Here is a 13,089-nt window from a genome sequence, read left to right on the forward strand (position 1 = left end):
CAGTCTCGCGGAGGAGTTCCAGGACTTCCCTGGTGATTTGGCGGGCTAATTCTTCCGTGGGGGCGTGGACCAAAATGTCATCCACGTAGCTCAGTACGTGGGGCCTCGAGGAGGGTTGGAGGCGTTCCCACATCTGAACCACATGGGCATGACAAATACTGGGGCTGGAGTGGAATCCCTGGGGTGTCCGTTTGAATGCGTATTGCTGGCCGCGGAAAGTGAACGCGAACTTGTACCAGCAAGACTCATGCAACCGGATGGAGTGGAAAGCGTTGGCCAGGTCTATGACCGAGTAGAACCGGGACCCAGCGGCAATGGCCGTTAGGATCTCATTGTACTTGGCCACAACCGGGGCAACTGGAGGGGTGGTGGCATTCAGGGCACGGAAGTCGACCGTCATTCTCCAGGTCACTCCATCTGCTTTTAGAACTGGCCACAATGGGGCGTTGCAGATGGACTGCATCGGGAGTATGACGTCCCACTCAAGGAGTCCTTCTATAGTCTTGGCTATCCCTGCCTCAGCTTCCGCTGGGTACTTGTACTGTCGTTGGGGAGGGGGGTCCTTTCCTTCAATCAGGACGCAGGCGCCCTTCACTATCCCACACTCGGCCTTGTCTGTCACCCACACTTCGGGAAAGTCCTGAACCCAGGGGTCTCCTGTGATGGGGGCGAGAGGAAGGGGGGGCCTTAAGGGCTGCACACCGATGGATTGCATTGACGAAGTCTGGGCCTCCTGGGATGCGCCACAGGAGCCCATTTGCTAGGTCAATGGTCAGTCCCTCGGCACGGAAAAATGGCATGCCCAAAAGTCCATCATCTTCTCCCCGGTTTGCGCATGCCGAAATCCTGGTGGCCAGGTTCCCAACGGAGAGGGGGATATCCTGCCAGACCTGGGATTCCTGCATGCCGCCTCCAAAACCGGCGAGTTGCATGGTTGTGGGGGTCTGGGTGCCCTTAGTGACTAAGGTGGGCCGGAGTATGTTAAGTGAAGCTCCGGTATCTATGAGGAGAGTGGCAGGCTTCTTCTTTTCCCCGGGAGTCCCGATCCCTGCCTTCACTGTCGGTCTCCCCCATGTGTCCGGCTTTAGTTTGGCAACTATGCCCACGGAGGGAGACTGGGACTCGGGGCAACCCTATTCTGATCCTGCACACTGGTCGGTGGAAGCGGCGCTTCCTCTAAAGGGGTTGTTGGGGCTCGGGCGTTCCCGGACCGCAGCTATCGGGGGACTCGAGAAGGGAGGGTCAGGCGGTAAAGGGGGCGCTGACGGAGGTACTGGGGGCTGTTGCTGGTCTTCCCACTCCATGATCGCCTTCATCAGAACGGACGTGGGCTTTCCGTCAAATAGCTCCATGTTCGCTCCAATGTTTTTGAGGCGCATCCAAAGTTCCCACCGGAGGGGGTCCCTGGACTGGGGCGTGTTGCCGCGGTCCCGGTAGCCCTCGTGGTCGCCCTGCGATGCTCCCCAAGCGTTAGACTGATCTGGAGGCGGGTAGACCTGGTGGTTGTACGGGTGTGAGGCTCGCGAGTGAGAAGGGGCTAGGGGCGCATCCTGTAATCGGGGCTCGTGGGGTCCCTGCTGGGAGGAGGAACTGTAACTCGGGGTGGGCGCAAAGGAGACTCCCGGGCGGTAGTCCCTTGGTCCTCTTCCCCGGTTAAAGCTACTGCTCCTTCCCCTCAGGATCCCTCCCCTTGCCTCCGGGTACGGGCTGCGTCCCTGCGGTCGGTACTGAGAGTGGGAGCCATGATTGGCATAGGTGACTGCACTTATCGGCTCGCTCTCCTTTCTACGAGAGGCCGGGGACTTCACATGACGGATTGCTCCGGTCTCTCGCAACAGGCCAGCAATGCTCCTGATGCGGGATTCCAGCTCTCCCCATGTAATGCTCCCGGGCTCGACTCCTGCTAGGGCTAGGCGAGTGGTGCTGTTGAGTCCATCTATAACTGCCCTCCTGAATTCTAAGTCATCGAAGTCCGGCATGTCGCTCAAATCTAAATCTACCTCGTCTGCTAGTTCGGCTAGGAGCTGTTTCCTGGCTAAATATGCCTCTGGGTCCTCTCCGGGTTTTTGAGATTCTGCTATGTATAAGGCCTTCAAGCTCTTGGTAGGCCAGAGGAAGGCACACAACTCTTTCATGGCACCATACTGACTGCGGGTGGCTAGTCTCCGGTTAGAAATGTATGCATTAAGAGAGGTGACTATTTCGGGGCTGGCACAATGGCGGGCCAGCTGAGCTACATCGGAGCCACTGGCGGAAGGCTGGGACATGGTCACATGAGCAAACCATTGTATAGCTGAGTCTCGGTTCAGGGGTCCCATGCGGTCTGCTATGGCTTGGAGCTCGTCGGGCCTCCAATTGCGGGTTTCCTTAACTATTCGGTCTGTCTTCCTGCCATCATCGTCTGTGGTGACAATTTCTTTGGTAGCTATCGGATGGAGGGGCTGTGGAGCTTCCTCGGGCTGGGGCGAAGGAGGTGACCAGCTGTCGGTACTACCTTCGGGGAGGGCCAAGAGGGCTGCGGGATGCACGGCGGAAATTACGGCCTGCTGCATCCCCAGGTGCTGCTTTAGGGCCTCTAGCTCCCTCTTACAAGCGGAGTGGTCTGCTGCGGCTACCTTTGCGACTTTCTGCTCTGCCATGAACTGGGCAGCATGGGTTAATTTTGCAATCTTCTCCTGTCCTTCAATTACTGCGTGCTCAGCCATATCGGCACGAGCGGTGGCCACTTCAGCCTTGTGCTGGGCGTCTTGGAGGGCAGCGGCTAGACCCTGTTTTTCCATCATGAAATTAACGCGTTCTGAGCGCCACTCGGCTGCTCTCTCCTCATGTTCCTTCTTTTCTTTCCTTAGCTTTTCTATCTCCTGTTCCTGTTCTTCCTGAGCTACCTGTAGCTTATTAATTAGGGACACGCTGTCCTGTAGGGCGGTGAAAAGTGCCCAAGCTCCGTATCTATCTTTCTTACTGGACCTAGGTTTCTCCTTCTCACAGAAATCCTGGAAGGCACTTCTGACTATCTGGAGCGGGTCGGGTCCCTTGAAGGAACCGGCTTCCCAAGGGCAATCTCCCTTCTTCACTAGCCACTTCTCCAGGCGGGGCACGGTGGGGGCTGCCCGGTACATTTTACTTTTTAGTTTAAGGCTGATCTCGGGGGAGGTTAAAGAGTGGATCAGCGACACCAGGGGTGGGGCGATTAAAGCTGCTCAAGGGTTTTAACAACTTCTTCCTCTCTATGTCCCTTTTGGGAGGTTTATCCTTCCCTCAGGTCCTCAAGGGTTTTTACCAGGGGGTTTTAAGGTTCTACTTTTAGGTTCACAAGGGGATTTTTAAGGGTTCTACACTTGGCTCTTCTCCACCGGGGGAGAAGGAAAATTCCTATTCCCGTTTCAAGCTTGCCTACAAGCCACGGGACCAGGAAAAGTTTACTGGCTCAGAAGGTGCTCTCAAGCTCTCTAAGCCCAAGAACAAAAACGCTCAGTGCTCCCAAGCCTCTGCTCAGAAGCCAAAGCTCAGGGGTCTCCCAAGCCTCTACTCGGAAAATCAAAGCTCAGGGGTCTCCCAAGCCTATGTGCTCAGAAAACCAAAAAGTGTTCCCAAGCCTCTGCTCAGAAACTGCAACTAAGGGGTCTCCTAAGCCTCTGCTCAGGCAACCAGAAGTGTTCCCAAGCCTCTGCTCAGAAGCTACAATGCTCTCAAGCTCTCTGCCCAAGAACTAAACTCTCAGTGTCCCCAGGCCTCGTGCTCAGAGACAAACGGTTAAACTGTCTCCAAGCCAAGACCAAAAGACTAAATGCGCTCAAGGACTGCCTCTGCAAGTCCCCAAGCAAAAGTGCCCAGGAGTAAAGCTTACTGTACTCCCAAGCGAGGTGCGCTCAGGAGTTCTAACAACTCCCAAGCAAAAGCGTGCCCAAGAGTCCCACTGACTCCCAAGCGAGGTGCGCCCACGAGTCTGACTTAGAACTCGCAAGCGGAAAGGCGCCCAAGAGTCTACCTTAAAACTCTCAAGCACGGTGCGGCCGGCTGCCGCGGGGCTTCAGGAACCTGGCTTTAGATTCCCAAAGCTAAACTAACTAAACAAACGGACTATCGATCCCTTCACGTTTCCTCCGGAGCGGGGATTGAAGCCTAAGTGCTGGCAGGAACGGGGGGTTTGGACGGACTTAGGAGAGACGGGGGAGGGCAGAAGAGAATTTTATATGTGCTGCTTCAGGATATATATATAAATCTATAGAGCCTACTTCTGGGATGCCACCCACATAGACGCGTTTAGGCGGCCCGTAAGGTGGCCAGGAACTTCACCAGTTCAGAGGTCCTCACCCACAGTACACCGGTTATAACGGCTGGAGGGCCTCGCGGTGCACCACAAAAGGCAAGTAGTCCAAAGCTGGCTGAAGGAGGAAATGGGGAAAAGCCAACCCACAAGAGAGAATTGCTCGCTAGAGCCACACACACTCACACTTTTAATTCCCTGAGCTAAATTGCGCTCTTTACACAGAGGTCTGGAAAATTTTCCTCTAAGTCAGTTCGCCGAAGACACGCGTGTCGACTCACGTGTATTCACACGAACTGGGTTATGCCCGCATTCTCCACCAGTAAACTGTTACCAGAACTGCTCTTTATTATAATGGGGAATTAGCTATAGCAGTCTGTAACCTAAATATTAAGCGCGGATCATAACCTATGTTTACGGAGGTTCCGATCCCAGACACTCTAGTGAAAAAGAGGCAGACAACGAATAAGTTCCAAACACGTGTATTAAGTGTGGCGTAATGCCTAAACTTGCACAAGCATACAGAGAACACACAAGACCTAAGAAATACAGGGTATGAGATACAGAGACGTTCGCATTAGCTGGTTCCCAACGATGATAAGGGAAATACTCACAATCCTGGGGCGAAGCAGAGACACGGCAGCGAGGGTGGCCCAATGCCAGCACTGGAACCACAGACGGACAGCAAGGAGGTCTGGATAGGGAATGGCCGAGGCACCGAGTGGTCTGGGAGACCAGCTTAAATACCCCAAAACGTACCCTGGGGCTGGTGCTGTACTTGGTGGTTCTCACAGATTAAAACAAAGGGTCTAATGGGCTGCTGAATGGCGTGGATGGGCCACTTTGGTAATCAGATTGTGATAAGCGACACCTCAGGAAGAGGGGACAAAAGAGGGAGGGGGAAATCCAAGTGGGCTGAAAGGATGTTCCAACGGACAGGGCTTGTCCTGATGTCATCAGCTTCTGGAATGCGGAGGTTTCTTTGAGATGCATTCTCTAAGTGCTTGGGATGGTCGGCACTTAGTTCCTTCTCCGGGGCGGCTCCTAAGATATGCAGAGCGGGGCGAGGGGCTCTCGCTGCGGACGTGGTGTGCCCGCTTCGCCGAAATGGCTTCTCAAAGCAGTCTTCTTCCCAGGGTCTTCTGGCTGCCTGAGAACATGGATGCCGGCTGGGCATAGCTGGGGCTGGATAGCAGGCTGCCCGGTAGCGAGGGCAAGCTCGGGGGCCGGCTCGCGGGAGGCTCCAGGCGGGAACTGACCAGGGAGCGCCTAGCCAGGCTCGCTGGAGGTTTCCCCGGCAGGCGCCCGGCTGCTAGCAGCGGCTTGGGCCCATATGAGGCAGACTTCCATGGAGGCAGGGGAAACAACACTTTAAAACACAGTCCAAAGCAGGGAACAGGCACGGTCCGTGGCAGATGGCAATGCAGGCACGGGGCACACTTGTAACACAGTCCAAACGCACACTAGGAAGTCCAGATACAGGTCAGGGCAGGGCTGCCCAGAAAGAGAGTCCTTTGTGCAGTCACCCAAACATGGAGTCAGTAAACTACACAGTCTATTACAGCAGCAGGGTAATTGACACGCAGGCAGGAAACTGACACGTGTATCAGAGCACACACGTGCAAAGCAGTCTTTGGTGCAGCAGTGAAACAGTAATGCAGGAAACTTTAACACAGTTCATAGCAGGCTTCAAAGCAGGGGAGGGGGCCTACTTGGCAACAGTATCACATTCAGAAAACCAAAGCTTTTTGTTTGACTTCCCACAAAGCTAATGGGAGAGAAGAGTTTCCATTACATTAAGAAATGTTGGCAATATTATGCCTGATAAAATCAAGTTTACCTCTTCAGACTGCTCCTAAGAACTGCTGTAGCATAGTGGTTACATGTTTGGCTTACAAATCAACGCTCTGCTGGTTCAACTCTCACTACAGTAGGTGTGGCCTTGGATAAGCCACTTCTCTCAGCCCCAGCTCCCCAGCTGTATTGTAGGGATAATAACACTGACTTTATGCTGTGCTCTAAGCGGGGCACTGATCTGTCTGGGAAAGTGGGATGTAAGAGCGCTGCTGCTGCTGCTGCTTTTATTTTTATTATTAATAATAATATAGTTCTAGAAAAGAGACGTTTGCTGTTGTGTGATGGTGTATCCAAGAAGCATACAAGTGACAATTTTAATGGCAGCTGATAAGATAACGTGCCTCTCTTGCAGTAAAAGGAACTGTAAACAGAAAAGAGTCTTAGAGCAGAACCACAAGTGACAAAAGGCACAGTTTGGACACTTGTCAGCTTCCCTCAAGTTTTGATGGGAAATGTAGGCAGCTTGTCGGAATGTTGGACAAGTGACAGTTGAAAAGTCCATTGGACAGCAGTCAGAGAGCGAAGCTGCGAGACCAGGATGCCTACATTTCCCATCAAAACTTGAGGGAAGCTGACAAGTGTCCAATCTGTGCCTTTTGTCACTTGTGGTTCTGCTCTTAATTTCACCTGTTGAGTCCCAGATTAGATTGCAAGTGTTGGTGCACCATTAAGTACTGAAAGTATAGTGCTAACCATTACAAAGTAGTATGACCAATAAAAGCTCTGGTAAAAAAACCTTTCGTCTTGCCCGCCTTGCTCCCACTATACGTTACTGATTGCTGCAAACAGTCTTAATGTGTGATCATATACATAGTCATATCAAGGTTCTTCTTGAGTAGTGTTTTACCCAGGGCTTTTTTCCAGCTGGAACGTGGTGGAATGGAGTTCCGGAACCTCTTGAAAATGGTCACATGGCTGGTGGACCCGCCCACTCATCTCCAGACAGAGGGGAGTTTAGATTGCTCTCCACGCCACTCAGCGCCGCGGAGGGCAATCTAAACTCCCCTCTGTCTGGAGATCAGGGGGTGGGGCCACTAGCCATGTGACCATTTTCTCCACGGGCAACCCACTGAGTTCCACCACCTCTTTTCCCAGAAAAAAAGCCCTGGTTTTACCAGTGCTCAAGAATACCTGCTCACGTCAATAAAACAGTACAAAAAGAATTTTGATGCAGTCATATGTACAGTCACATGAAGTTGATGCCTTTTTGCCGTGTTGTAACTAATGCATCATGTGATTCAGTAATGTGTTGGTGGGGGAACATAAATGAGCTATTGGCAAATTGCTTGCACAGTGCTTGGTACAAAATTTGGAAGTTTACAAGTGGAACAATGTAGCATTCCAAATGCATCCATTCCATTTAGGAAACAAGATACGGTAATTTAGAACTCTAAAATCTCAGGAGAATTTGAATGAATTTGGGAACTAGCCCTCGCTACAAGTCATATGTGACTAATTATGATATCAATACATAGAATTTGTTCTGGTTGAGAAATAATTGAAGGTAGCAGCTTTTAGTCTACATACAGCACTTTTTGAAATCATAGCACCATTGATGTCAAAGTGTCTTGAATTTACACCAGAGGGGAAAACCCACCCGCTGCTATCCCATTAGCAGATACTCTGTTTGATGTCTCATCACTGCTGATTGTTAAAATGCATCCCAAAAAGCTACTGACAGCATAGAAGATTTCTTTGCAGAGCTGCTGGAGAATATTGGATGCACTCATCTGTGAATCTGTTTCCTGTAAGCCTCATCAAGCCTGTTCTATTTTCCTGTACTACACCAGAGGAAAGGGGATGCGATCAGTTCATGAAGGCACAGCAATGTTAACAGCTCGGGGAACCCTGTGCTATATAGCTTACTATATTCCGCTTGACTTTGTGTTAGATACTAAAATGCCAAACTGGGACTCCGTGCACAAATTTATACTTATGATGAAACTGGATCATGTTTATAAACAATGGTAGCCTGTCTATTGAAATTGATTGGGCTTTTGTGTTCATAGTCTGTGAGACTGTCTGTGACCATAACACTACTTTGTAAACTTCGCCTTAGTCGTTACATATACGTGTGTGTTCTATTTGTGTGTGTGTGAATGTCTTAGAAATTGTGCATATAGAGCTGGCTGTGCAGCCCTTTTGATCACAGAGTTCTTATTTTTTTCCATAATGATTTGAATGATCTGTCTGCCACAGGTAGAAGCTGTGTACTATTTTGTTGTGGGTGATTTGCCTGAATGCATGAAGCACTTGGTCCTGCAGAAGATTTCTCAGAGTCCATGTCCAGTCCATACAGTAACTTTTAATGCCAGAGAAGAAGAAACAATTACTTTCTTAAAGGAGCTGAGTCACCTGACCAGTGGCAGGTATGAGGTAAATGTAATATTAATGTTTCTCAGTCCTATCAATCTGTTTTGTGAGTGGATGCATGTATCCTTGCAGATGCTGTTTATCTTTTGTCTGTCTGCACACATAGCAAACTACTTGTCACAGGGAATTACTGAGTTGTCTTCTTTTGAGGTGGTGGCTGTATAGGGTGTCTAAAGTGGTGGGGTTACAGCCTAAAGAAAACAGATAAATGATAGCTCCTGGAATAATGAATAGACACAATATTGTGTTTGGGTATTTGTGTTAGTCCAAATTGTACTTGAACTTGTTTATTTCTTCTCAGGGATACCTGAGAACTTTAGTTCACAGGGGAAGGAAATACTAGAAGTCTCCCAATGCAGAATTCTGATGCCTCATTGAACTACAGTTCCCAAGATTCTATGGCAGAAAGCAATAATAAAAGGAGTATAAAGATGATCTAGATTTTTTTCATACTGTATCAGAAGCCACTGTAAACTTCCCCAAATTTGGCTTGTCAACCATTACATATACATGTGTGTTTTATTTGTGTGTGTGTGTGTGTTAGAAATTGTGCATATAAACCTGGCTGTGCAGTCCTTTTTTTTATAAACTTTATTTTTCAGTTTTCATTTTTTTTAAAGAGAAAAAACAACAACATCAACAACAACAATAACAGGTTCACAGATACAACTATAGCATGAGAAAAACAACACTGCAGATGCAAAGTTAAACTCCAGAGAGCTGTAAAATTCCAGGTTAATTGAAGAATGTCGGTTAACCACCTGTAGAACATGGATTCAGCTCATAAAGTGGACAAGACTGTAATTAGCATACTATCTGAGATATGGGTTTGGTCTGACCGTAGTAAGATAGGGAAGCCATAAGGTGGCAAAAGTAGATTGAAAGTTTGGGTTATCTAGAGAGCGAAGGTGGTCAGTCTTCCATTAGGAAAATTTCCCACAATTTATTGAACCATATAGATACTGGGGGCAGGGAAGCCCTTCTCCATGCAGAGGCTATGGCTGTGCAGTCCTTTTGATTGCAGAGATATTTTTTTCTTAGTGATTTGAATGACCTATTTGCCACAGGTTGAAGCTGTGTTCTATTTGTAGTGCAGGTGAGTCAATTGTCATGGCTACTAAAACCTTGTACCAATTGCCACAAAAAGCAAGCATATCCAAGAGAAACTGAACAATACCTGGTCATACATTGATTTCTTGTAGATAATTCAGTTTTGGCATCCTTGTATTAAGGATATACTAAAACAAAAATTTCTTTTTATTATGAATAGGTTTTTTTTATTTTTTACTAAGAAAATTTCTGAGTTGCAGAGAAAGGAATGAAATATGCTCAAATTCCTGAAATCTATACCCTGTTGTATTTATTGAATGCCACGGCTGTTGATTGTATTGGATTACACTGTGTGATCCACCTTGAGTCTCAATGAGAAAGGCAAACTATAAATAATGTGAATAATAAATAAAATAATGCCCCAGTTGTTTATTATATTGAATTACATTGTGTAATCCGCCATGAGTCTCAGTGTGAAAGGTGGACTATAAATAACATAAATAGATAATGTAAATAAATAATGGAGGTTGTGTCATATTATCAGCTGAAAAAAACCAGATGCATACTTACAAATTTTATGTTTCAGGTTCCATGCATTTGCTGAAAGAACGGACTGCATAGATATGACAGAAATGTCAGTAAATTGGAACGAGGATAAGAAAAGCGTGCCTATTCAGAATTCAAGAAAACTGAAAGGGAAGTTGCCTCTAGGTAAGACAAATAAAAAGCCAACATTGGCTGCCTGTACTAGTCAATGGAACCATCATTAGCTAAATAATACAGATTGGATCCAGTGGAAATTTTTACTGACAACCCAACAGGAATTTCTCCCCTTTCCCTCCCACTGCAACCTGAATCACTCCTCAAAATTTTGGGGAACCCAACAGAGCTGCATAAGGAGCAAATAAGGGTCTGCAGTGGGAGGAGTAAAAACAGGGAAAATTGTACTCCTCCTTCTGTTAATGGAAATTTACCACTGGATCAAATCCCACAGGCAGTCCATTGAAATAGATAGTTTGGCCCCATAGGGAAAAGCAACTTTTTAAAAATATACAGATGTATTCAGTAAGATTTTTGGATGGAGGCTTATATGATCTCAAGCTAGATGGCTGCCTCTAGCTAGTCACTTGTAAATGGAACCTTGCTCTAGAGGGGGGAGTGAAAAGTAGTGTCATAATTACCGAAACTGATGTGCCTTAATTGCATTCGGCGGCAGTGCAGAGCTAGCAAAGGTCCGACCAGGATTTCACTTAAGGAAGGTGCTTTCTCTAAGTCTTTTATCTGTGTGTGTTTTAAAAAGGGCCAGATGAGGATCATGATTTTGACTTTTGAGTACAAAATTGTCTGAGGCTGGCACTACAGATAGTTTCTCCTCCCTGGAAGAGAGTTCTGTAATGTTGGAACAGTCTTCAAACAGTCCCCTCTGTGGGCCCTTGCTGCTTGAACTTCGTACATGGCTAGTCTTGGAAAGGGTGCTGCTACTTGGGTCTTATGGATTTCAGTGGAATATGGGCAAAGAGCATGTTGGATCAGTCAGCAGCACTTGTGACTCCAAAGGCAGTATAAATGCAGCACAGCCTGTGAATCAAAATGAATAAGCTAACCAAATTGCAAGGGGGGGGGGGAAACCCTTTATTTTCCCTTTCATGGAAGTACTGCCATTTCTTTCATCAAAGTTCTTTCACTCAGTTCCGTGAAATTTCAGGGAGGGACAACTTTCTAACCCCCCCCCATTTAATTTTGATTTAGCAGTAGTGTAATGATAGCTTGCAGGGAACAGAGCCTCTCTGCTGGGTTCCATTGTGAGAGGGAAGGCTGTCTTCTCCTCTCCCTAGCCACCCAGTTGATATTTCAATAGCTGGACTAAGAGCTGCTGCTCCTGCTCTTAAAATTATGCCCCTGCCCTCTTTTTATGACCGAATCACTGAGTGGTTTTAATCACCCCAGAAGTGCAGTAATCTCCTTCAAATGCTTTGTGTGCTGTGTCTTGCGCTTTTATAGGACAGAATTTGCACATTAAAAGGGAACACAATTAGTCTTGTGCATTTATCCTGCATTATAGCAGTGGTTATGACATCATTCCTAGCCAATTGGAAAGCTCCAGAAATGACTGGGAAGGGTATTGCCAGTGTTTTTTACAGCAGCAGAGGCATGGGAGCGATTGTTCTTACTTTGCTCATTTTTGAGGCTATTTGCAGTGCATTTCCTGAAAAGATGCTCCAAGAAATAATAATAAAGAACACTGATTGCATTCCAATCTGCTGGAAAGCAATTTCTAGGTTCTGTATGGAATGAACAACACAAGTTCGGTGTGTAAATTAAGGACAGAGAGGTGTTTTGATGCCCTTGAGATTGAAAATGGCAGTAGGAACCTTAGAATTGGTGTAACAGCGATGGAAGCAGCAGATCTAGGGCAGTGGGTGGAATTGAGGCTGCAGACTGGTAAATCTAAGAGTATGGATCCAGTCCTGCCTCATCCAGGGTCAAATCCACATTCACCCATTACCCGCATGTTTATCGGATATCTTCCGTTTGCCTCCAGTCCGTGATTTTTTCCTCTTCGTTCACATTCCTGCTTCCAATCCGTCTTTCTCGTGCATCCCTCTGGTCACACGGCCACTCGAAAACTGCTTTTTTGGGGGGGACCTTTTTTCCCCGCCCATTTTTTAAAAAATTTTTGAGCGCACTTTTCCGTTATTTCGATCTTGCCTTATAAAGAAACATCATTGAAGATAATGATGCCTCTCTTTCCCCCACTGATAGCACTGATGGCTCTCTCCCATTTCTTTTTTGGAAATTTGGAAGCATGTGGGAAGCTTTCGTGGGCATTTCCTATGCAGGACAGTTCAGTGCCTGAATTTTACTGAAGTTTCACTTCCTTGGAGTGTCATTATTTCGATATTTCGTAATTTCGATATTACAGTAATATAAAATAAAAAAATAAAAAACAGTTAAAAAGGAAGTTTCACGAGTCCGTTTTGAGGATGGATTCACCCCAAAATGATTTTTCAAACTACCAGATTTGATTCACAAACAGCATAATCAATAAATCCAATGCTATGAAGTCAAAAACAGTCTTTTGCAGACTACGGAGCACTTGCAAGTTGAATCAGCCAATAGGAACTCTCGGAACGGCCAGAGAGACAGGAAGGGGGGTGGTTTTTAAAAAAACTGCGTAAATTGCGCATTGGCCCGTTCACGGCCACCGTGAAACTCCCGTTGAAAACCTGTGACCACATATTCAGGAGAAATGCGAATGAAATGCGTCTGTTTAATGAGGTAATGTGACCGGCACTCGGGATTGCATGGGGAATGCGGGGAACATGCGACTTAGAATGAGTAATGTGGATTCGACCCAGGTCTATTGAGGCCTTAGACAAAACCTATGGAATAGACTGGTAATATAAAAAGTAATTTTGCATATAGGTGCGGAGATGAAATGAAGGGCCCAAACCTGAATAGCTCAGGAGATTCTGATCTCGTCAGATCTCAGAAGCGAAGCAGGGTTGGCCTTGGTTAATAATTGGATGGGAGACCTCCAA

General features: G+C 47.3%; 1 protein-coding gene across 1 annotated transcript in view; it reads left to right on the top strand.

Annotated features, from left to right (window-relative positions):
• The window catches only part of VWA3B (von Willebrand factor A domain containing 3B), a 97,521-nt gene that overhangs the window by 19,169 nt on the left and 65,263 nt on the right, over window positions 1-13,089 (top strand). Inside the window, exons 6-7 of the mRNA XM_054975038.1 lie at window positions 8,324-8,493; window positions 10,134-10,258. Coding sequence (XP_054831013.1) covers window positions 8,324-8,493; window positions 10,134-10,258 — 295 coding nt within the window. The remainder of the gene's footprint in view (window positions 1-8,323; window positions 8,494-10,133; window positions 10,259-13,089) is intronic.

The sequence above is a fragment of the Eublepharis macularius genome, chromosome 3 (genome assembly GCF_028583425.1).
Source record: "Eublepharis macularius isolate TG4126 chromosome 3, MPM_Emac_v1.0, whole genome shotgun sequence".
NCBI classification, from domain to species: domain Eukaryota; kingdom Metazoa; phylum Chordata; class Lepidosauria; order Squamata; family Eublepharidae; genus Eublepharis; species Eublepharis macularius.